The sequence below is a fragment of the Rhinolophus sinicus genome, chromosome 9 (genome assembly GCF_057876585.1).
Source record: "Rhinolophus sinicus isolate RSI-liver-muscle chromosome 9, RSI-T2T, whole genome shotgun sequence".
Taxonomy (NCBI): domain Eukaryota; kingdom Metazoa; phylum Chordata; class Mammalia; order Chiroptera; family Rhinolophidae; genus Rhinolophus; species Rhinolophus sinicus.
The window spans coordinates 21798139-21821061 of NC_142509.1; the positions used below are offsets into that span (position 1 = coordinate 21798139).

At 36.9% G+C, this 22923-nt stretch overlaps 2 protein-coding genes across 11 annotated transcripts in view; one reads left to right on the forward strand and one right to left on the reverse strand.

The window, feature by feature from the left end:
* Positions 1-22275, reverse strand: part of HORMAD2 (HORMA domain containing 2) — a 70269-nt gene extending 47994 nt beyond the window's left edge. For 2 of the 6 annotated variants that reach the window (XM_019743037.3, XM_019743042.3), the window contains exons 1-7: positions 22114-22275; positions 15575-15662; positions 9685-9826; positions 6359-6422; positions 5824-5860; positions 1223-1243; positions 173-199 (exon numbers count right to left, since the gene is read on the reverse strand). In XM_019743037.3, coding sequence (XP_019598596.3) covers positions 173-199; positions 1223-1243; positions 5824-5860; positions 6359-6422; positions 9685-9826; positions 15575-15625 — 342 coding nt within the window. In that variant the 5' untranslated portion in view covers positions 15626-15662; positions 22114-22275. The other 4 variants (XM_019743038.3, XM_019743040.3, XM_074321308.2 and 1 more) reach the window with 4 other exon arrangements.
* Positions 22276-22400: 125 nt separating this feature from the next.
* Positions 22401-22923, forward strand: part of LOC109453394 (uncharacterized) — a 29756-nt gene continuing 29233 nt past the window's right edge. For 2 of the 5 annotated variants that reach the window (XM_088800938.1, XM_088800939.1), the window contains exon 1: positions 22401-22660. The gene's annotated coding sequence lies outside the window, so the exon portion shown is untranslated. The remainder of the gene's footprint in view (positions 22661-22923) is intronic. The other 3 variants (XM_088800942.1, XM_088800940.1, XM_088800941.1) reach the window with 2 other exon arrangements.

The following is a 22923-nucleotide window of genomic DNA, read 5'->3' on the forward strand; positions in this document are numbered from 1 at the left end:
CTAACTAGTTTAAAAACTCTTGTAATAACAAATTGGTGAAGTTTATAACAAAACACACTGAAAGAGCTCACTACGAGTTACTTTGCTCGCGTGGTAGTCTAGTAACAATCTATTGCTTCAACTCATATTTAAATATAATATACATATACTGCCAATCTTTATGTGTTCTTACCTCAGGTTCCTTGGGATTTGTGTAAAGCTGTTTAAGAAAAAATAAACAGCATTTAATTTCTGAAACTTACTAGATTACTCCTCACAGAATACATGTTCTATGTGAACAGTTCAATTTGTGCTGTATTGAGTATTGATATATATGCTATATGGAGTATTGATATATACATATATACGATATACACACACGTATATTAAGATATATAGTTCAAGCTAGAGATGGAATAAGCTCTTATTTTGTAAACATAGAAAGTCTTTAGCGTATTCTGCGAACAATGACTATCAGGAAATTATAACAAGGTATTTATAATTACTGTGACTGAGCTTTAAATAATTTGTTAAGGTTTAAAATTTTTTAAATAAATCATACATTTAAAAAATAAATCATATATTCTCAATGGTATCTTCTCATTTTATTTCTATGCTTAACTACAGAACACTTCAAAAAAGTCTAAAGGGGATCAAATATATGGTGATGGAAAGAGAACTGACTCTGGGTGGTGAACACACAATGTGATATATAGATGATGTATTACAGAATTATACACCTGAAATCTATGTAACTTTACTAACAATTGTCACCCCAATAAACTTTAATTAAAAAAAAGTCTACAAAACTTCAAAAACAAAAATCTTCAAGTCTGTAAAGTAACTCAAAAAACGAAATCCTGATAGCCAATAGAAGAAGCAGGTAGTAGATACTGTATATTTTCCTATGTATTGTAATACACCAAAGAAATACAGAGGGTGCCAAAAAATGCACACACATTTTAAGAAAGGAAAAAAACTGTATTAAAATTGTAATACTCAATATATACCGATAATAAAAGATGAATACAAGTCATGTGTATACATTTTTTTGGCACCCCCAGTATATAGTTTGTGATCTTTTATTAAAACTTCTGATAGATTCTATGTTTTTTTAAATTCCAAAATGTCATATGACAGATAAAGAAATTCAAGAGCGAGGAAGGAAATTACTGTTTTAATGTTTCACTTGCCAAAAGACAATAAAGTAGAGATAGGCTTGGTCTTTTAAATGTGTACTTACTGTAAGTATTGCCATGTGTAGCTTCAAGAGAAAAGAAAACTACTGTTATTATATATTAATTATATATTATATACTTGCAACTATATTATTGTTATTTTCATTAAAGGCTAATTAAAATATTTCAGAGAGGTTCTAAAGATTTGGGTAGAAAAAAATATTATTCAGAAGACCAGAAAAAGGGATACTAATTATTCATTCAGTGCTTATTACATACCCAGGGTTCTGCTGGGGAGGGGAGGGATACAAAAACAGAAAATAATTATCCTTATTCTAAGTTATATTCTAGTTTGGGAGACAAAAGATATACAAAATAATTTATTATTACTAAAAATTAAATATGCCACAAGTATTTCAAAAAATTGTGCCTTTTGAAACTGACCTACTAAAATAAAAATTTTTAAGTCTGACATAAATCTATAAAACCCATGCCCTCCCTACATATATACATCACTATAAATCGATTCTCTCTCTTTGAAAGAATAATAGGATATAGAGATAGAGAGATAGAGACATAATAAAGCCTATGATAAATTTTTAAAAACTAGACTACAAATGAAAAAAATTCAGGACCATAATTTCATATCAAATTATTCACCTATCTCATGCAAAGCACTAAAACTTTGGTGACACTGTGTGGCTATTTTGGTTACTGCATACAACTGATTTTAAGACTACAAAGTGAAACTATTTTATATTAATTATTTAATTAAAAGTTCATTTCATTCAAAAATAGACAATCCTTATCTCAGGGAACAAGCAGATGAGCAGGGGAGAAAACATTAAACAAAAAAAATTACACAGATAGGTCTGAATTGCGTGAACTGCTATGAAGCAGCAGCACAGAGTGCTTGAGAACATTAAACATCTAGACTAGGGGAGGCGGGCTGTCAGGGAAGGCCTCCCGGAAGAAGTAAATATTTAGGCTAAGACCTGAAAGATAAATTGGAGTTAGCCAAGTAAAGGGTATTGGGTAGGGAAAAAAGTTTCCAGGCAAAAGGGAAAAATATGTACAAAGGTAAAAGGCATTTGGCATGTTCTAGAATCCTTATATGGCTTGAACATGGTGATCAATGGTGAGAGTGATGCTTTGGAAAGGCAAATGGAGACCAGATCATACAGGCCTTGTAGATCATGCGATGGATTCTGAATTTTATTTTAAAAGCCATGGAAGATTTTTAGGCAAAAGAATGACATGATCAGACTCAGGTTTCTGAAAGAATGTAATGTGGACGGTGGGTTGGAATGGGAAGGGATTGAGAATGAGAATAAGGAGACAAATTCGGAGGCTATATACAATAGAGTCTCTTTTATATAATAACTATCTAAAAATATTTTTTTATTTTAAAAGGTAGCAAGCATAATATAAAGTATAAAGAAAACTAAAAATCACCTAAAATTTCACAACTAGAAATAATCATTCAACAAAACATCTTTCAAGATCTCTAGATACTCAAACTTGACTTTACTTAATCTATTTTTAAAACATTAATCACTTCCTATTAGAAATGTGAGCACCCTGGGAAAAGTGATAAGATATTAACAACTGAAAAACAATATAAATACTATTTACTTAAGAATCTAAGTCATTCATCTAAGGTCTTGTCTTTTAATTTCCAAAAACAATAAATTTAACTGATTCAGTTATACAGGTAGTCATTTAAGTAAAACGAATCCATCAAAGTAGGTAGATACTCTTTTTATACTACACTGTTATTTTAGTACACGTAATATTATAATTATTTAAGTGACTCTCTAGTAGACTGTGATGTCCTTGAGTGGAGGAATCACATGTTTCTCTTATTTTCATCTTATCAAGTACCTAGGCACAATGTCAGGCACAGATTAAATAGGCAAGGGAGGAAGGAAAGGAGAGAGGAAGGGAGAGAAAAAAAAAAGGAAAGAGGGAGGATGGGAAGGAGGGAGGGAGAGAGATAGAGAGAGAGAGAGAGAGCAGGGCGGAGAGGGAGAGAAAGAACAATGACATAGGGCTGTAGTGCTTATTATGTGTCAGGGACTGTTCTAAATATTTTAGATCAGTGATTCTCAAAGTATGGTCCCAAGACCACCAGTCTCAGCATCACCTGGAATTTGTCTGAAATGCAAATTCTTACATCAGAAATTTTGGGTGGAGCCTAGTAATGTGTGTTTTAACAAGGCCTCCAGGTGGTGCTGAAGCAAGCTAATATTTGAAAACCACTGATTATTAATTCATTTAATTCTCATCCGAAAAGGTAGGTACTCTTATTGTCCCCATTTCATATGTAAAGAAACTATGGTACCAAGAGGTAGATTATTTGTCCAAGGTCACACAAATATTAAGAGGGTGGATGAAAAAGGGATTCTGCAGAAATTAACCTCACAGGATTATCTGATCATAAATTCCTAACTGGGCAGGTCATGGTGGGTAGTCGTCATGCCCCAGGCATATAACTTATTTAGTAAAAGGTTTATCTTGCCTTAAGCAAGCCCTGTCCATTGTTCTTGTGTACGGTTTCCAGGTGGGAATTCCCGCCCTTTCTCAGGAAATTTTTTTCCCTTTCCCATTCCTGAATCCCGAGATAGAAACTGTTTTCTGTTCTCCATGATGAATCCTTTCCACAAAGTGACGGCTGATACTACCAACCACCTGTGTTCAAGGAGCCAATTTTCCCGATTTCCCAACCAACTTTTCTCGGGATTTGGGTTTGGGAATGGGAAAGCGAAGAAAATTCCTGAGATCGGGAGGGAATTCCCACCTGGAGACCCTATTGTGTATCTAGGAATAGCACACTTTTGAAATAAGCTACCCTTAAGAGGATGATACATAATCTTGTTAACTATCCTGTAATCCAAGCTCGGTCTTGCTTTCTCCCATGTTCATGTACTCTTTCTTCTGTTTTCCTCCTTAATTTCAAATGCATAGAAGAAACTGCAAAACTGTTATTCTCCAGAACAGTTTAGATCTTGCTTCCCGGCAACTGTCATCAGTTTGGCTCAAATAAACTTACAAAAATTTTCTACAGGTTTGGACATTCTTATGTCAACAAGTGGCAAAACTAGGATTCATTTAAGACTGATTCCAAAACTCGAGCTTATAACTATATTGTATTGCCGCCCCTCAATGATGGACACTCAGGAAGTGTTGCTATAACAAATGAATGGGTGAGGAGAATGAATGAGCACCGTTCAGTACGCTGTGAAGACCTTCTCCCCCTTCTCAACCTGTCCAAATACTCAGGGCTTTTAAAGATCAAAAGTCATTTTCTCCCAAAGATCTCCGTCTTGCCCCTCACTGGATATAACCCCTCCTTTTCCAAACATCCATTGCATACAGTCAGTATCTTTCCTTTGGCATGCATCACTTTCTAATGAGTATTATCGTATACTTGTGATAGTCAAAGTATGATATGAAAAAAAATCAATATTTAACATCCCAATATGGCTCAGGTACTAACTAATCAGAAAGGATGCAAACTTAGCCCTGGGGCTGGGTTTCTGGAAACTCCCCTGGACCACGTTGTTAACCCTTTAGTTGCTAGATTACAGAGCTGTCTGGGGAGATCTCAAAAGAGACAGAGGTGGGATGAAGGAGAGGACATTGTGGGAGTCATTTGGGGTCTCAGAGAAGCAGCTATTCACCACTGATACAGAGTATTTCAGTATTTTAACAATAGGAACAGCTGGGCCAGTGTGTAACAGCTGATCATCAGCCGGGCCCATGAATATCATTTATCTTCTGCCATGGTCAACAAACTCTTTGAGTATACATTCCCTTATTTGTTTTATTTTCGTAGCCCTCAGTTCCCCAGGTCAGTGTTGAATAAATTATAAATAGTAATTGTTCAATGAAAAAGAAAATATATGTGTGTGACTAAACAATCCAAAGATTTATTAATAATCCAATGTAAGGCTTATTCACCTCCAGATTTCTTAAAAGAATGGAAATTGAGGAGTAAAAAGATAGATGGGGGAAACAGGAAGAAGCAGTGATAAAAAGTTCAGATAAATAGATAGGTAGGTAGGTAGACAGATAGATCTATCTACCTAGTCTCTTCAACTAGGACTAGAGCCTCTAATTTTTACACCCTTCGTAGCTGTCTTGGGCAGCAAGAGAGATCTGATGCACTTAAAATTCAAAAAAAAATTGAGCTACAATTACTAGCTATTTTGAGGGAACAAATTACATATGCATACATGCACCGAATGTAGTTAACAAAATAACCAACATGGAATAAAAATGGATTATTCAAGTTCATTTTTTCCTTTCATATCTGGGAACTGAATTGCCACTATTTTGAACGTGTTCAATGTGCTAAATGCCAGATTCTTGTCTCCTGTCTCCCACATCCTGTGGATATCTCCTAGTGACTTCAGAGGAAATTTGTGGTAACAAAGATATGAGTATGTAAGAGAGAAAAATGAGGGTTTCATTTCTAATTGATGTAAACGAGACATCAATGGGACAACAAAGACATAAAAAGAAACTGGTTCATGAATGCAAATACCAGGAGGCATTGGTACACCATTAAAACACAACAAAGTAAAGGCTAAAACCTTTTTTCTTTTTTTAAGAGATAAAAGATGAGCCTTTGATCATGGTGTAAAATTGAAAACATTCTTACGTATCTCTTTTCCAAAGCATCAAAACAACCTTGAATCCTGTGAAGAAATAAATGTTTGATGTCAATTTGGACTCGATGCAAAGTAAAAAAAAATTCCAAGTACTAAATTGATTTACATTTTTTGCTATGAAGAACATTAAGTTGATAATCATTTACCTTTCTCATTTAATCAATTTTTTAAAATTCCCAATATCCTTGAATATTGTTGATACTTTGTAAATAACAGACAAGCAATTCTGAGGTAGGGAATCACATATTTTTCTTTTCAGCTCCCATAATATGTAGGAAACTGACACACATATGAGTAATCAAATTTTGATTGATATTTCCCTTTCTTTATACAAGTCCATTTACTTCAAAAAACAACATTAAGTCAGTATCTGAAAATAATATTGAATAATTGTTACAAATTTCTAGGAAATTGTACAAAATAAGTGTTTTTAAGGAAATGATGTTACCAAATAAAGTATTATAGGTAATTTCAACCATGATGAAAATAATGTTGTTCAACTTTTGTAAAATTTAAATTACTTACCATTTGATAATATGCAGTGACCCAGGACATTTTTTATCTTCTCGAAGGATTTTTAAACTGAGGTCTACAGAAATAGAAACAGTCTATTTTCATCTACTAAATGACTGCTCTGCTAAAATTGTCCATGCTAAATAAGGGTACTTCCTTTAACTATTTTGTTTATAAAACTTACTTAGTTTTATAGCTTATAAAAACATTTTGAATCTCTAAATATCTACTTTAAAAATCCTACGTACATAATTAATTGAGTTGCAATTTGGATTATAGTTCATGTAATCTTTCTTACATTCCCTCCTTAATTCCAAATACATAAACAAACTGCAAAACGATCATTCTCCAGAGCATTTGAGATCTTGCTTCCCAGCATGCTGTCAGTTGGGCTCAAATAAACTCTTATAAAAATTCTCTTCAGGTTTGGACATTCTTACGTCAACATAGGGAAGTATAGAGAATCATATTAAAAGAGTTTTGGTTTAGATCAGTCCAAAATCAGTCATTGATTCATGTATGACTTTGCATAAGTCACTTAACCTTTACATATTGTTTTCCTATCCTAAAGTTGGTGTCACCTCTACCTCTATTTAGGGATATTAAAATTATTCCATGTTGGTGTAACATTAGAGACTACAAAAATGAGAGTGACATAGGAGTAATGAACATTTTTATGATGTATGCTACTTTATGTACAAACATTGAGAGGGGACATATTTTCCACTAAAACTGTCCACAAAAATAAAGGTATAGGCATGGAATTACCCCTCCCATGCCTAGAGTAGTGATTGGCATACAGTAAGTGCTTAATTGTGTTAAAGAAATGTAGCCACATGTAGCCTGTAAAGCCACAGGCCCCAAATGGCATCAGCTGTACTAAAAACCCATGATATCAAACCTAAATTTAATACCTGACCTAACTGCAGTTTCGACCATACCTCTCCCAGAAATGTAATCTTAATCAACCAGTATGGAATTTTCTGGTCCAGCACCAGTAATGTGTCACTGTGTACCCTCTCCATCCCCCACAGAAAGAAAAGGCAAGCTGCCTGATAAAAACCCTTCCCCATTCTCTTCCTCCAAAGAAAAGGTGTCCTGGCCCCAAGATAATCCATTTTTTTCTTTGTCAATAGCTTCTTTGCTCACCTTTATTCCTATTAAAAAGTTTCCATTTTGTACAAGCCGTCAGAGTGCCCTTCCAGTTGCTAGAAGGGATGCTGCCCAATTTATGAATTGCTTAATAAAGTCAATTAGATCTTCAAATTTACTCAGTTGAATTTTGTTGTCAATTAACTACCAAAAAAAAAAGAAGTCTTTTTCCAAGTCTATGTTCCAAACAAAAGAAGAAACTATGTACTATACATAAACATGTTCACTATTACAGATTTGTATATGTCAACGTAAGAAATTTCCAAACCTGTAGAGAACTTTAATGAGTTTATTTGAGCCAAACTGATGATAACTGCAAGGAAGCAAAATCTCAATGAATTAAGAAAATGCTCCAGAGAATGGCAGTTTTGCAACTTATTTTATACATTGGAATCAAAGGAGAAAAATAAAGAAGGTACATGAAATCCACTGGTGGTAGATTAAAGGGGTGGGAGAAAGCAAAGCAGGGAAATCTCTGGGATTGGATAAAAAGTAAAATGGAAAGACACATACTTCTTTTACATTGGTGGGTACAAGATAGTTAATAATTAACATTTTACAGCACATAGGGATGGTAATCAGGGAACAAGATAACAATGAGGGGTCCTGTGGTCATGTGCTCTGGTGCAGTGTGCTGTGCCTTGAGGGGTCCAGAAAAAGGTATTACTCTGACATTCCAAGGGTATGTTATCTTAGATGCAAAAAGACAATAGACAGTCTCACTTAAGGTAAAGACTGACCTTTGTCAAAGAAGATACAGGCCAACGATGTGATTACCCACCATGACCCACTTTTAGTTAGGGATTTTTATGCTCAGACCATTCTATGTGGTTAATTTCGGTCTCTGAGTTAGTTTGTAAGGCCTACCGTACTGGCCTCCCCTGAGCTTGTCAGGTTTAGTATGTGGCCCTTTTTTTTTTTATCCACATATCCAATAAATCAAAAAAGGACACAATACAAATGAGGCTGTCATAATTGCAAGTATCATGTTTTTGTGTTTATAGCATAGATGCATTTCATTGATGCTCACGTAGAAAGTCAAATGTTGTTTAAGAAAATTAAATTGGAATGAGGCCAAGGTATATCATTAAATACAAATGTGAGAAATTTAAAGCAAAGTTAGATTTTAAAAAATAACATCTTAAAGGAAACTTGTAGCTCTCTATATTTATTTTCCAAATGATAATTCCCCCTTTAGTGACAAATCGGCAAGATTTTCTGAATTGTTATCACAATCCAGGTTTTTAAACAAATAAGATTTTGAAAAATTGAAGAGTCCTAGGTTGTTCTTTTTCTTTTTTTTTTTTAAGGAAAGGAGCCAGAGAAGGAAAGGAGCCAGAAACAGCTTGTAATATAAGGAAATGAGAGCATAAGTTTAAGGACACAAGAAACAAAGGGAAGGGGCAGCTGGATGGCTCAGTTGGTTAGAGCGCAAGCTCTCTCAACAACAAGGTTGCGAGTTCAATTCCCACACGGGATGGTGGGCTGCGCCCCCTGCAACTAAAGATTGAAAACGGCGACTGGACCTGGAGCTGAGCTGCACTCTCCACAACCAGACTGAAGGACAATGACTTGGAGTTGATGGGCCCTGGAGAAACATACTGTTCCCCAATATTCCCCAATAAAATTTATTTTAAAAAAACACAAAGGGAAAAAAGTAGAAGACCTGGCAATTGAGAAAAGACTGGCGCTGATTAGAATAATAATTTATCTACATATCCATGCTAATCAACAAATGGGTTTGGCATGAGTATACATTTTTCCCCAGCATATTTGCATAAATGTGTTAATAGGCCGAAGAGTTTTTCACCTGGCTCCATTAAACTTTTTCAATGCCAAAATATAATTCAAGGAATAAATTCAATTTAGGCACAACATAGTGCAAATCTACAGCACCTAAAAAGATTTTGATCTGGCTGCTGCTTTTATAGGTATAGTTTAGAATTATTGGGCTTGTCCACACAGATTTTTTTTTCCTCAGTCTGTCATTTGGTATCTAGCCAGGAACTAATGGTTCCTATAAGTAAAACCACTAAACATAGTGAAATTAAAATGGAACATGAATTAGCAAATTGATCTTGAAGCCCATGATTTGGAATTAGCACACTGTGAGAAATTAAAGGTCTACTCCTGCCAAATAGAGAAAAGGACTGCAACAGCCAAGTAACCATTTAGTTAAACTTTACCATCCAAATGGCGTTCTCCATAAGAGCTCTCTGGAAACAGTCCCCTTAAATATGTTATACATGAGATAGAAGTAGCAAAAAGTTTCTTCACCATTATCAATGACTCATGCTCATTAGTAATTTCGGATGGGAAAATTGTTTCCTGGAAAAAAAACAAAGATGAAAAAGGTTAGCATTCTTTAATATAATCAGTTCATCATGCCATTAGCACAGATATAATGGGAAGATTTTTCAAGACTTCAAATCTGACACCTTCATAGGTTATCAGAAGGAAACAGGCTTTGAATATATTAAATTTAGATTTTCATAGGTGAAGCAGAGGAGAAAGGCAGTTACCCAAGTAATTCAAGACTAATATAATTTATTTCAAAATGATCTATGGATTTGAGGCAAAACTGGAGTTTTATTGTAGTTATATAATCTTCTTCCCTTTCACACACTCCTCAGAACCCACTGCAATCTGTCTTTACCGCATCCACTCTATACTGTTCTCTCCAAAGTCACCCAGCACATGCTATCGTTGACCTCTTCTCAGTCCTGGTGCTATGTAACTAGCTTCTCTGCAGTGCTTGACACTTGTCTGCACTCTCCCTCTTCTCTCTCAGCTATCATAATATTTTGGGAGGCGTGGAGTAGGGGAGCGGGGTTTTCACCTATCCCTCCATATCTATCTCAACCTCTTATTTTTTCCTGGTTTTCTGCCCTTTAAATGTTGGTCCCATCTCAGGATTCTGTCTCCAGTCCTTTTCTCTTTTCATAGCTCTCTCCTCTTGGGAAATGTCATCTAGTCTCACAGCTTCCGCCACAGCCTATACGGAGAAGCTTTTGAGTCCTCACTTCTGTTCTGAGCCCCACTTTCATATTTCTGTTTTCTGATCATCTGCACCGAGACCACTTTGGAGACCCTCAAACTCAGTTTATCTCTATCACCACTGACTGAAACCTGATCCCACGTTTCATTCTCAGACAAATGAATCAGCATCACTCCAACCATCCAGGCTAGAAGTAGAGTCATCTTTGGCTTCTCTTTCCTTTATACCCCACATCCAATCACTAAATTCTATTAATTCTCTCTAGAAGAATTCACAAATCTGTGCTTTCCTTTCCCTTCTCACTGCCACTGTCTTGGCTCAGGACATACTTACTTCTCTCCTTAATACCGCAGTAGTCCCTGATCTCCCCGCCAACAGTTCCTTCCATTCGATCTGTCCTTCATATAGTCATCATTAACTTTAAAGAATACAGATCTTAGGACTCTCCCAGTGTTCACACAGTACGGAGTTCAAGTACGTTAGTGTGGCATCTGAGAGCTGTCTAAATCTTATCCTTGCCTAGCTCTCCTGCCTGTCCCACCCACTCGTCTCTGTCCCTATTGCCTTATCCTCTCCTATGAACCCTACTCTTTAGCCATGTGGAACTACAATTCATCTATTATTCTACTACACCTTTGTTCCTTGCTTAAGCTGGAGTTCTGCAGAATACTAAGGTTCTGTAAGATATCAGATAGTGTTCTATAAAAGTATCAATGCTAACAATAGTTTCTTTCTAAAGTGTGTGTGTGTGTGTTTGTGTGACATACTAAACAATTTATACAGTTGTTCTTCAATGATTGGATAGTCCGACTTAAGAAATACTCTCCCATATTAGGCATGTCATAAGAGAATGATAGGTACATGAATTTTACTTCACTATGTAAGAGGTGTCTACCAACTAACAGACATCCTGCATACAGTATTTTGCTGATAATTTGTTTTGAGTTATCATTTCAACATATGTTTGCCATACCATTCAATATTTATTGTGTACATGTATTAACATAAAAATTAAAATGTGATAATTTTTGTCACAATTAATTAGTCCATGAGACTGCTTTTTGTTGTCTTCTTTAATCCAAGCACAAAATATGTCTCATGAAGTCCAGCTGGTGTTCTGTCAATACATTACAGTTTTAAAGTATTTTCCAAATATTGATGAATTAGACTATATTAAACTTATGTTCATTAATACACTATTAAGAGCAAGTGAGGGGTGGGGGGCCCCTCAGGTGGTTGGAGCACCGTGCTCCTAATGCTGAGGTCGCTGGTTTGACTCCCACATGGGCCAGTGAGCTGCGCCCTCTACAGCTAAGATTGTGAACAACAGCTCTCCAGGGAGCTGAGGTGCTCTGAGCAGCCGGAGGTTGGAGTGAGCTGCTGCCGGCTGCTGTGTGCCGCCGTGGGCTGCTGTGTGCCGCCAGGAGCAGCCAGTGTGGCGAGCAGCCAGTGTGGCCGGCAGCCAGCGTGAGTGGCCAGCAGCTGGTGAGAGTTGCTGTGAGCGGCCCACCAATGACTGGCGACTGACTGCCTCAGTGGGGGTGGGGGGGGGAGCACAAGGCTCATAACACCAGCATGGGCCAGGGAGCTGTGTCCTACACAACTAGACTGAGAAACAACGGCTTGAACCGGAGTGGGGTGGGGGGAGGCAGAAGAAAGGGGGGGAAAAAGAGCAAAGAGACAACTTAAGAGTGGGAGAAGATAGTCTAAATAATACATATGCCTGACACAGAATTGATATCCAGAATGTACAAAGAATTCCTAAAATTCACTAAGAAAAAACCAATGGAAAAGGAAGATGGGCATAAAGACCTGAACAGACCCTTTGCAAAACACGACATGCAAATAAACAATCAATAAAAACGACATGCAAATAAAAAATCAATAAACAATGAAAAAGTGCTCAAACTTCAAGGAAAAGCATATTAAAATCACAATGAGATAACACTACACACCCACCAAAACGGCTAACATTTTTAAAAATAAAAAAATACCAAATGTTGACAAGGATATGAATCAATCAAAGCTTTCACACACTGGTTGTAGGAGTGTAAATGGTACAACCTCTTTGGAAAATTGCTTGGTGGTGTCTACTAAAGTTAAATATACACATATCCTATGACCCATATTCCACTTGTAGGCATACACTCAAGATATTTGTGTACATATGCTCACCAAAAGAATGTTCATAACAGCTTTATTCATAATAGTCCCAAACTGGAAACTACCCAAATGCCCATCAGCAAGAGAATGGATGAACAAATTGTGGTATATTTCCACAACAGAATACTATTCAGCAATGAGAATGAATGATCTACAACTATACTTAACACTATAAATGACTCACACATAAAGCTGAGCAAAATTAACCAGATACAAATGAGTACTACTGTATGATCTCATTTATTTAAAGTATAAAAGCAGGTGAAACTAATCTATGCTGTTAGAGGTCAGAATGGTAAGTTTTTGATTGCCTAAATTCAGGCATCTTTTACTCTATTGCACAGTTTCAATTGTTGAAGTTTTAATAATTCTGTTACTTAAATATGACTCTATGCAAAAAAGAACTCCCCAAAAGCTTTTTTTTTAATATCTAGCTCTGGTTCAAGAATGCCTTTTGGACATTCTACACATAATTTTACTATATAAGCTGCCTCTTCTTTGGTGTACTATATAGTAGCAATAAATTATCATTTGTCAAACCATATTATATTCAGTTGTTAAAAAGGTATATAATAAAATTATTACTTTTGCATGTATGATAGGAACTTCAGTGAAAAATTAATAGGGATCTTAAAAGCCAGGCTAACGAATTTATACTTTATTCTGCAATCAATGGAAATTCAGCAGGTTTGATCTGGTAAGCGAGTCAAATAATTGTTTTAGGAATATCAAGCTATAGCAGAAGTAGGAAAAATTAAAGCTGAAGAAGAATTAGGTGGGCATGTGTTGTGTGTGTGTGTGTGTGTGTGTGCATGTGTGTAAAATTTTACAGAAAATTGCTCTTGATCTTTGTACCCATAGATCCTAAGACATCAAGGTTCTTTTGGGTAACTGGGTAATAGCTTGCATGACATGCATTTAGTAAGTTATTGAAAACATGACAAAACTTAGAGGTAATACTTGAGTAATAATCATTTGTAAAATTACATAACCTGAAGGTATAAAGACATTTACTTTAAATATAGAATCTAAAAGCCCATTTGTTGTAATGAAGATCAATGGTTAAAAAGGACCCTAGAGTTCTGTTACTTCTCTGGACTCCAGGAACTTTTTTATCAGTTCAGCTGGTCTAATACTTTAAATGTCTAATACATAAAAATACTATTGCTTAATAATAATAAAAAACACTATTATAAGTTATTTTAATAAGATAGTGTGTTAATGATATGAGATGTTTGACAGCTTAGCTGTCAAGTTATGTGACCCAAGGCAAGTTACTTTACTTCTCTGAGCTTCAGTTTCCTCCTTATTGCAAGGTTGAATTGAAATAATAATATAAAGCCCTTGACAGAGTGCCCAACACATGGTAAATGCTGAATAAATGTTAGCTTTTATAGTCATTACTATTGTTGTTTTAAGTGTTAAATAGCAAAATCATATAATCACTTAAAATTTACTGGGAGAAGTAGCTCACCTGGTCCAAACTACAAAGATCTGTTTATATCAAAAGGTCAATTTGTTAATTTACAGTGAGAAAAATAACTGCAAGTTGATTGCAATTCATATACCCATCTCAGCATTTTCTCTCCAGGAAAGAAGCACACTTAGAAAACAAAGTAAGATCAGGAGCCTGCTTGGTGAGTATATTGAATTCAAGCCAGAAAGATGACTGCTTTCTCTCTGCCTAATTCTCTTCAACTTCAATCTTTCCTCCTTCTGCTACAGCTTAATATTCCTAAAACAATTATTTTACTCACTCTCCTGATCAAACCTGCTGACTTTCCATGGATTGCAGAATAAAGCATAAATTCCTTAGCTTGGCTTTTAAGATCTGTATTATTTTGTCCCCAAAGTTCCTATTCAATTTTGTTTCCTACTTCTGTTCAACATGACACTCCACTCCAGTCAGGATGGGGTTCTTCATTATTCTCTGAAATATGCCACGCTGATTTTTCATTCTGAGCCAAGGCATATGCTAGGTTTTCCTCATGCAATTCTCTTCTCTCTCCACTATCCAAATCATTTTCATTATTCAAGGTCCACCTTAAGTCCCGTCTTCTTCATGAGGAATATACAAATCATTCTAAACAAAAATCTCTAAATTCCTATCATTTGTGTTGCTTTACTCTTTTCCACATATATGTAATGCATATATGACCTTGTATATTGACTTAACTCCTGCAAATCTTAATTTAACCAGATTATAAACTTCTGGAAGATGAAGATTCTTGTTTTTCTATTCTTTCAGAGGATAACACAGCATTACATACTTGTATATACTATATGATTTTGAGCTCTCAATGAATAAATAAGTGACTCATTAATGAATGTCATGGAACAAGATAAATTTGCACAGGTGAATCCAGCAAGGTTGCCTAGCCCTGGCATACTTCCCCAGGGACCCAGCATCCAAGTTTTTCTCAGCGCACTCTCTTTCATTTCTTACAATTACATCATGTTGTAAATGCTTCAGGAAGTGAATGCCAACAAAGAACCATTCTCTTTAAACATCTGTTTTCTTTTACCCTAGAAAATCTAAATATATAAATATGAAACAAGCACCCAGTAAATTATTTTGTAGGAATCTACAAAATAGATTCTAATCTATTCTAATTTAAAATCTATTCTAATTTTCTGAACATCCTCAGTCCATTAGGCAGTTAAAATGTAGACATATCCTGCCAGCATAGTATGTGCCAATTAAACAAAAAACACACCAAAGATTAAAGTCATGATTCTGAACTAACTCGCTAAATGGTCATCAATTTTCTTTTAATTCTTTTTTTAAAAAATTTATTGGGGTGACAATTGTTAGTAAAATTACATAGATTTCAGATGTACAATTCTGTATTACGTCATCTATAAATCCCATTGTGTGTTCACCACCCAATTTTCTTTTAATTCTTAATAAATACCTTAGGTGCCTTGTGACTTTTCATAGAGTGAGAGAGCTGAGCTGTGGCCATTATAGTAACGTGTCAGGATTATTTTAATAAGTCTAATCTGCAAAAAAAAAACACAAATTAATTAGAGATCTTGCCTAACATAACCCTTATTGTGAATTTTCCAAAGAAAAACTATATAATTAGCATTTGACTACATTTTTTGGAAAATTACTTTAATAAACATTTTTATCTCCACTACCAATTTTCTATAAATTTGGCATAAAGTCTCTGGATTAGTTTTCTCGAACACCCAATGAAAATTTAAGTTGACCCACTTGTCCCCAAATACATTTGGAGGAGAAAAATAAATTGTAAATCACTTAATAACTCAATAATACATTTTTCTCATCCATGTTATTCCCTCAGAGTGTAACAGTGCTTTGTACATAGTAGCAGCTCAAAAACATTTCTTGAATTAACTTCATGGTGTAATTGATTTTCAAAGTCAATTCAAAAGTTAATCTTTACACTTCCCACCCATTATAACGGCTATTCAAAAAAATGGAAAACAACAAGTGTTGCGAAGGATGTGAAGAAACTGGAATACTTGTTCACTGCTGGTGGGAGTGTAAAATGGTGCAGCTGCTATGGAAACAGTATGGCAGTTCCCCAAAAAGTTAAACAATTACACATTACCCAGCAATTCCACTTCTAGGTATATACCCAAAAGAAATGAAAGCAGGGATTCAAACAGATCCTTGTACACCAGTGTTCACAGCCATATTATTTACAATAATAGCCAAAAGGTGGAAACAACCCAAATGTCCATTAAAAAAAATGTGGTTTACACAATGGAAAATTATTCACCTTTAAAAAGGAATTAATTTCTGATACATGCTGCAACCTGGATAAAATTATGCTATGTGAAATAAGCCAGACACAAAAGGAAAAATACTGTATAATTCCGCTTATTAGAGGAAAATAGTCAAATCCATAGAGTCAGAAAGTAGAATAGAGGTTACCAGGGGCTAGATGGTGAAAGGAAGGGGGGTTTAATGGGTACAAAGTTTCTGTTCAGGATGATGAGAAATTTCTAGAAATGTATAGTGGTGATGGTTGTATAACACTGTGAATGAACTTCGTGCCACTGAATTGACACTTGAGAATGGTTGAGGTGGTAAATTTTGTTACATACATTTTGCTACAATAAAAAAATTAATGTTTAAAATACATAATGTTTAAAATAGTTTTTACTTCCAATGCTTCACTAACATTAAAAGCAGCAAATTTCCCTTTTTCTTTTCAGAGACTTTGATTTAATTTAAGCTGTGGCTTCTTTTCAAGGTGTTAGAGAGTCCTGACCAAATATTTGTAAAATAATCCATTTAAAGAAATTCTGGATAACCCAGGATATTTGTGACCTGTTTTTGTGGATATATATATTAATGTAAGATTCTGGAAGATTTTGCAAAGAAAGGAGGGCAGAATTATTGAAGGCCACAAGGTGGTGATAGAGATTATAAACAGGTAATATTTAATTTCTCTCAAACTACTTTTTCAGAGCAGCACTAGGGGACACTCTAACAATATTTTACATGAGACTGAAAACCACCTAACAGTCTTTTGGTCCTTAAAGATTCCAAGGTATCTTCTCTTGACTTCAGAGTATAACCTTCATTTCTGAGTCTAACCTTTAAATCTGACTCAACAAATCAATTGTCTCCCTTACGACTTCAAGAAATAAAACGGAAAAAATAACTACAAGAGTTTAAGTTCTAGTTCTGGCCCATTAAAACATAATAAACTATCTCCTACTGGGGTAGTAATTATTAGTCTTAGAGAAAATAAACAAGAGGAATAATGCTTTTTAAATAGCTTTCCACACTGGTGTTTTTTTTTTAATTTCTCTATGATCATAAGACATTCTGATGGTATTTCTAGAGAATCAAAACCCTGAAAATAGTATCAGCTAATTAGAACCCAATGCAATACTACATCCATATTTTTGGAATGTATGGATAACCTGGATTAAATCGATATTACCACTGAAAACTCTGAAACATCCAGGGCACTTGCTTTTGAGAAAGATTTTAATGCCAGTCACTATTAGCATAAAAAATACTTGAGGAATTAACACTTATATACACATATGTATATATACAGAAAAAAATAACCAGCAGTATAATCTAATATAAAGAAGGTTTAGAGTTAAGAACCCTAGGCTCAAATTCTGCTCAACTACCTAGTAGCTCTGTGACTTGATCAAATTACTTAATCTCTCTGGGCCTCAGTTTCCTTTTTGTAAAATGGAGACAAAAAATCCAACTTTTCAGGGCTTTTCTAGTATTTATTCAGGCAAGTGTTTATCTGGAGAGGTAACATAACATAGTGGTTAAGCACATGGACTCTTCTGGAGCCAAACTACCTAGGATCAAATCTCAGTCTGCAATTTACTCTCATCTTAGGCAAGTGATGTGCCTCAGTTTCCCCACCTGTAAAATAAGGATAGTAATAGTACCTACTTCATAAAGTTGTTGGCCGGACTAAATGAGTCATTATTTGTAAGGCACTTGTAACACTGTCTGACACACACATTTCATTACATGTAACAAAGCATGTTTATTTTTTTAAAATCTTATAATATATTAGTATTCAAACTCCTGGTTTTCTTCCAGCCTCCCAGTTGTGCCTTTTCATTGTTCTCTTCAGACTTTTTTCCCTGCCAGTTTTTAGCTTTTTGTGTTTTTGAGAGTTCTGTCCTAGGACCTCTTCTTTTTTTAACTTCTAAGTACACTCCTTGGATGTACAAATAACATCCCCATTATTTCAATTACTATTTCTATTCTAATGTCTGATATGTATATCACCAGCCCAGGTTTCAGTGGGAAATTACAGATCTATACCTCTGTCTATGAGATGTTGATGTTCGCAGCACATCCAAATGTGAATTCTTTTCCCCCAAACCTATTTCTGTTCCCTAGCTTAGCGAACGACGTCGTCAAATTCCTAGTTGCTTAGGCCTAAAAACTATGACTTCACTCTGACCACAACCCCTCACCCCCCAATCATTCCCATATCCAGTCTCCTTAATATTTCTCAAATGTCCACTCCTCACTTTATTTACATTGTTGTCATCTCTGCTTGAGATTGAATCAGTCTCATCTTTCACCTGGACTGTACAAATCACTTGTCTGCCTGTCACTGGTCTTACCCTTCTCCAGTCTGTTCTTTCTTTTTGAATTACAAACTTGATCATGTTAATTTCTTAGATTGAAATACTTCAGTGGCTTCCCACTGCCCTCAGGATAAAATCCAAACTCCTGACCATCATTTCAAGATCTGGCTCAGGCTTCCTTAGCCACATCTCTAACCATTTTCCCTTACACTTTTATGCATCCACTATTTTTATCTGCCTTAATTACCCTAAAGAACTCTCCAGCTTTCAGGCTTTTGTAATATTCCTTCTGCCTGAAACATTCTTCTCTGTTCCCAATTCCTACTCATCTCCTACACATGGCTTAGTATAATTTTCTCAAGGAATTATTTCCTGACTGACCACTCCCACCAAGTCCAGGTTACATACCCATTGTCACATATGCTGTACATTGATTGCATTTATACATCCACCACATCCTACTGTAGGCAAATGTGAGAGCTAAGTTGCATCTGTCTAGCTCATTCTTTATTTTTTAAAGTTAAAAAAAACTTTTTTCAACTTGTATTTTAAAAAACAATTCAATGAGTTTTAGTATATTCACAAAGTTTCAAAACCATCACTACTATCTAATTCCAAACCCATTAACAATCCCTCCCCATTCTCCCTTCCCCCTGACCCTTTGAAACCACTAATCTACTTTTTAATTTCTATGGATTTGCCTATTCTGGGCATTTCATATAAATGGAATCATATAATATGTGACCTTTTGTGTCTGGTTTAGCTTATTCTTGAATCCTCAGCACCATCATAGTACTGGAACAAAGTTCGTAGATGCTCAATAAATATTTGCTGAGTCTACAGAGAAGCATTATAGGAACAAGAAAGAATTAAGGGTCTAGAAAAGAATCACAGAATTTTAAAAGTAGAAAGAACTTTACACGTCATCTAGTTTAAACACCTAATTTTCTAGATAAGGAAATCAAGGTCTAGAGAAGTCAATTGACTTACCTAGGGTCAACCAACCACTTAAGAGGCAGAACTGAGAGTAAAACTCAAGAAATTTTGACTCACAATACAGGGGTTTTTCTACAATGACTCCCCTAAATGAAATTCCCTTTTGCTTTCATTCCATCTAAAATGATGCACTACTGGCACCTTATTACTTGTTGGGCTTGCTTGCTTATTTCTAAGCATGGTAATGTTTCTATGGTGTTCTAGAATGAGCGTGCTTCAGGAAGGCAAAAAAGATCTGAATAATTTTTTTTTTTAAAGCAGGTTCCTTTTAACCTCTAACTATTCTCTTACTAATGTTGTTTTCCCTTTGAGCAGGTCTCCTCTTCAAGTACAAACTGCTTAATTTTGAAAGCTCACAAGCTGAGAGCCCCAGGAGTTATGATCATTCACTCTCAGAGAATAGCTGAATTTTTTTTATCACCTTGTTCTAACTTGTTACCAAAAAACCTAGGAGAGATTTCATAACTAAGGATTTTAACAACAGAACTCCAATTTTCCAATGTCTCTCACTCATATTTGCTTGCATACAGGATCCACAAACATCTGAAACTTCACAGGGCATCAAGACCCTTCATTCTCTCTTATGCTTGATATGTCACTCTGTGACAAGGATTATGATTTCTAGAAATCTTAGGCAAGATTTCTATGGTTTCGCAGACAAAGACTCACTCTGGGCTTACCTCTTGACCTACATTTCAATTGCCTATTTAAAATAGTGACACAATTACTAATTTACCCTTTTATTTGTGAATCCAAGAGTCAGTTTAAGATCAATCAGCTGTTGTTTAGTTTATGAAGACCAAAGCCATGTTTTGTTTTGGTTTTTTTTGGCCATTCTGAGTGAAGCAAAACCAAAATTTTATTATGTTTCTCCAAAGACAATAATAGTTGATTTCCTAACTCTCTACACCCATCTTTCCCAATCTTCCACAACACTTTTTTTTTTTAAACAAGAAAATCTCCTTTCTATTGAGTAAACAATATCCAATTGCTGGATTCTAAAATGTAGCTACGTGACCTTCCTTACACGTGCATGACATGAAGAATGGCTTTACTTAAAGAAAGTGCATGTCAACATAAATGGATTTCACAGCAGAATTGGAAGGGAGAGGAGACATTTCTCTATAATCCAATCCCCTCATTTAAAGAAAAAGAAAGTCAATGCAGTGCAGGAAGGATCGTCTTTTTAACAAATGGTGCTAGAGGAATGGGACATCCATGGGCAAAAAATAGAACCTCAACCTAAATTTCATACCATATACAGATATTAACTCAAATGGATCATGAATTTAAATGTAAAATATAAAACTACAAAGAAGAGGAAAGTGAAGTCCACCAAGGGGTCTTGGTTTGCCAAAGATCACCCAGTGACTCGGATTTTACAGAGTTTGCTTCCATAAATTATTATTCCCCATTTTAACGACTCTCATTTGCCCCAGGTAATTCCCCTAACGACGCTCAATCCGAGTACACGGTTTCCACTATATTAACCGGGTATTTGTTCATGCTCGTGGCTTTTTACTATCTTCATGCTACTTCAATTATTCATTCATTCAACATTTAATGGGCAACTACAAAGTGCCAGGCTTCGTGTAGGATTACAAAGATGTAAAAGACTGTTCACATCTCAAGAGATTTACGGTCCAATGGGGGAGAAATTAGATGATCATACTAAGTAGATTAAAACTCATTTAAAAGCAAGAGCCATACTTCCAGCCCCCCCTCGCCCCCCCCCAGGCCCCGTTTCCACCAGCCAAGTACATGATGTACCGCACACTCCGTCCAGTGCTCTGTACACTTGAACATTTTGATGATTGCTTCATCTTGAGTTTCAAGACACTCTCTCCCCCGTACTGTTTGGGGATCTAAAGTCCACAGAGATTAAATGGCAAACCCTGGGTAAAGTAGAGGTCATTCGTGGGGACTCACACCCACCTCTCATCTCTTAGTCTGTGCCAGGCATTGATTCTGGCAGAACACCTCAATGGTTGGAGAAAACCGGCCCTAGCTCAAATAATAATCCCCGAAAGTTGCCCCGCCGACTCTCGGCAATACACGTCCGCCTCCCCAACTGCGTGGCGGCTCATTACCGCCGCTGCTTCCCCAATTTAAAAGCTACTTAGATAGTGGCAATGTGGGTGTTCCCAGGAAAATTCGCTCCACGTTTCCCGCCCCCTCGCCCCCCAGGATATGTGAAATTTTTCATCGTCAAGCTTTGGGGGGCGGAGGACGGAATGTTACCCCCTTGTCTTTCTCCTCAGCCCTCTCCTTCCCGAAGCTTCTCCTCAGAGTACCTCGGTCCTCAGCGATATGCTTTCAAATCAAACTTAAAAGTCTCAAGTAAAAAGAAATGAAACAATAACAATGTAAGACTAGAGAACTAACAATCCTCAAGTACCCTCTTTCTCTGGAAACTTCGCTTCTGATCATCCCTCACCGCAGCTCGTCGACACCTCCCTCAGACGGCATTCAACGCCTTCTCCGGCCCAAACCCGCCTCTCGGGCTCATGAATAATCAACGACGTCTTCCTGGGCGGGGCGAAAAGCTTTCTCATGAATAACCCGTTACCCCCTATGGCTTGCTCAGGCGTCCATCCTCTGTCCGCCTCATGAATATGCAAATGGTGGGCGGGCGGTGGCTAATGAACCCCTGGCGGGCCCGGCCCCTTCAGCGCCCGGCTTGTGCTCCCCGCGGGGCCTCAGTTCCCAATCCATTTGCCCTTCCGCCGCCGGCGCAGCGTCGGTGCTGCGGTGTTTCCCTTCCCTCCCTTCCGAGGGCTCGCCCCGCGCTCCCGGCCTGAGGGACACGCGCCGAGCTCGCGGCGCCGCGGGGGACCGGGGACGCGGGGCTGCACAAGGACCCTGACGGTGTCTTCCGCTTGGCCAACCCGTACGTCGAGGACAGCTTGCCGCGGGGCTTCCAGAGGAGGCGCCTGCCCGCCGAGGTGAGGCGGTGGCGGGGAGGCACTCGCCGGCCGGGAGGGGCCTGGGTTAGAGGCCGAGGGACCTTGGGGGGTTGATGCGAGCCAAGGCTCCGGGCCACGGGTCCCGGACAGGCCCGAGGTCGGCACTCTGCTGCGTGGGGCAGGGGAGGCCAGAGTCTGGAGGGTCGGATCAACGCTGAGGGATGGAAGCCCCAGAGGACCGCGGTTCAGTCGTTGAGGGCATCTCCACTTCTTCCCTATAATACATGGACCCAACTTTGCTT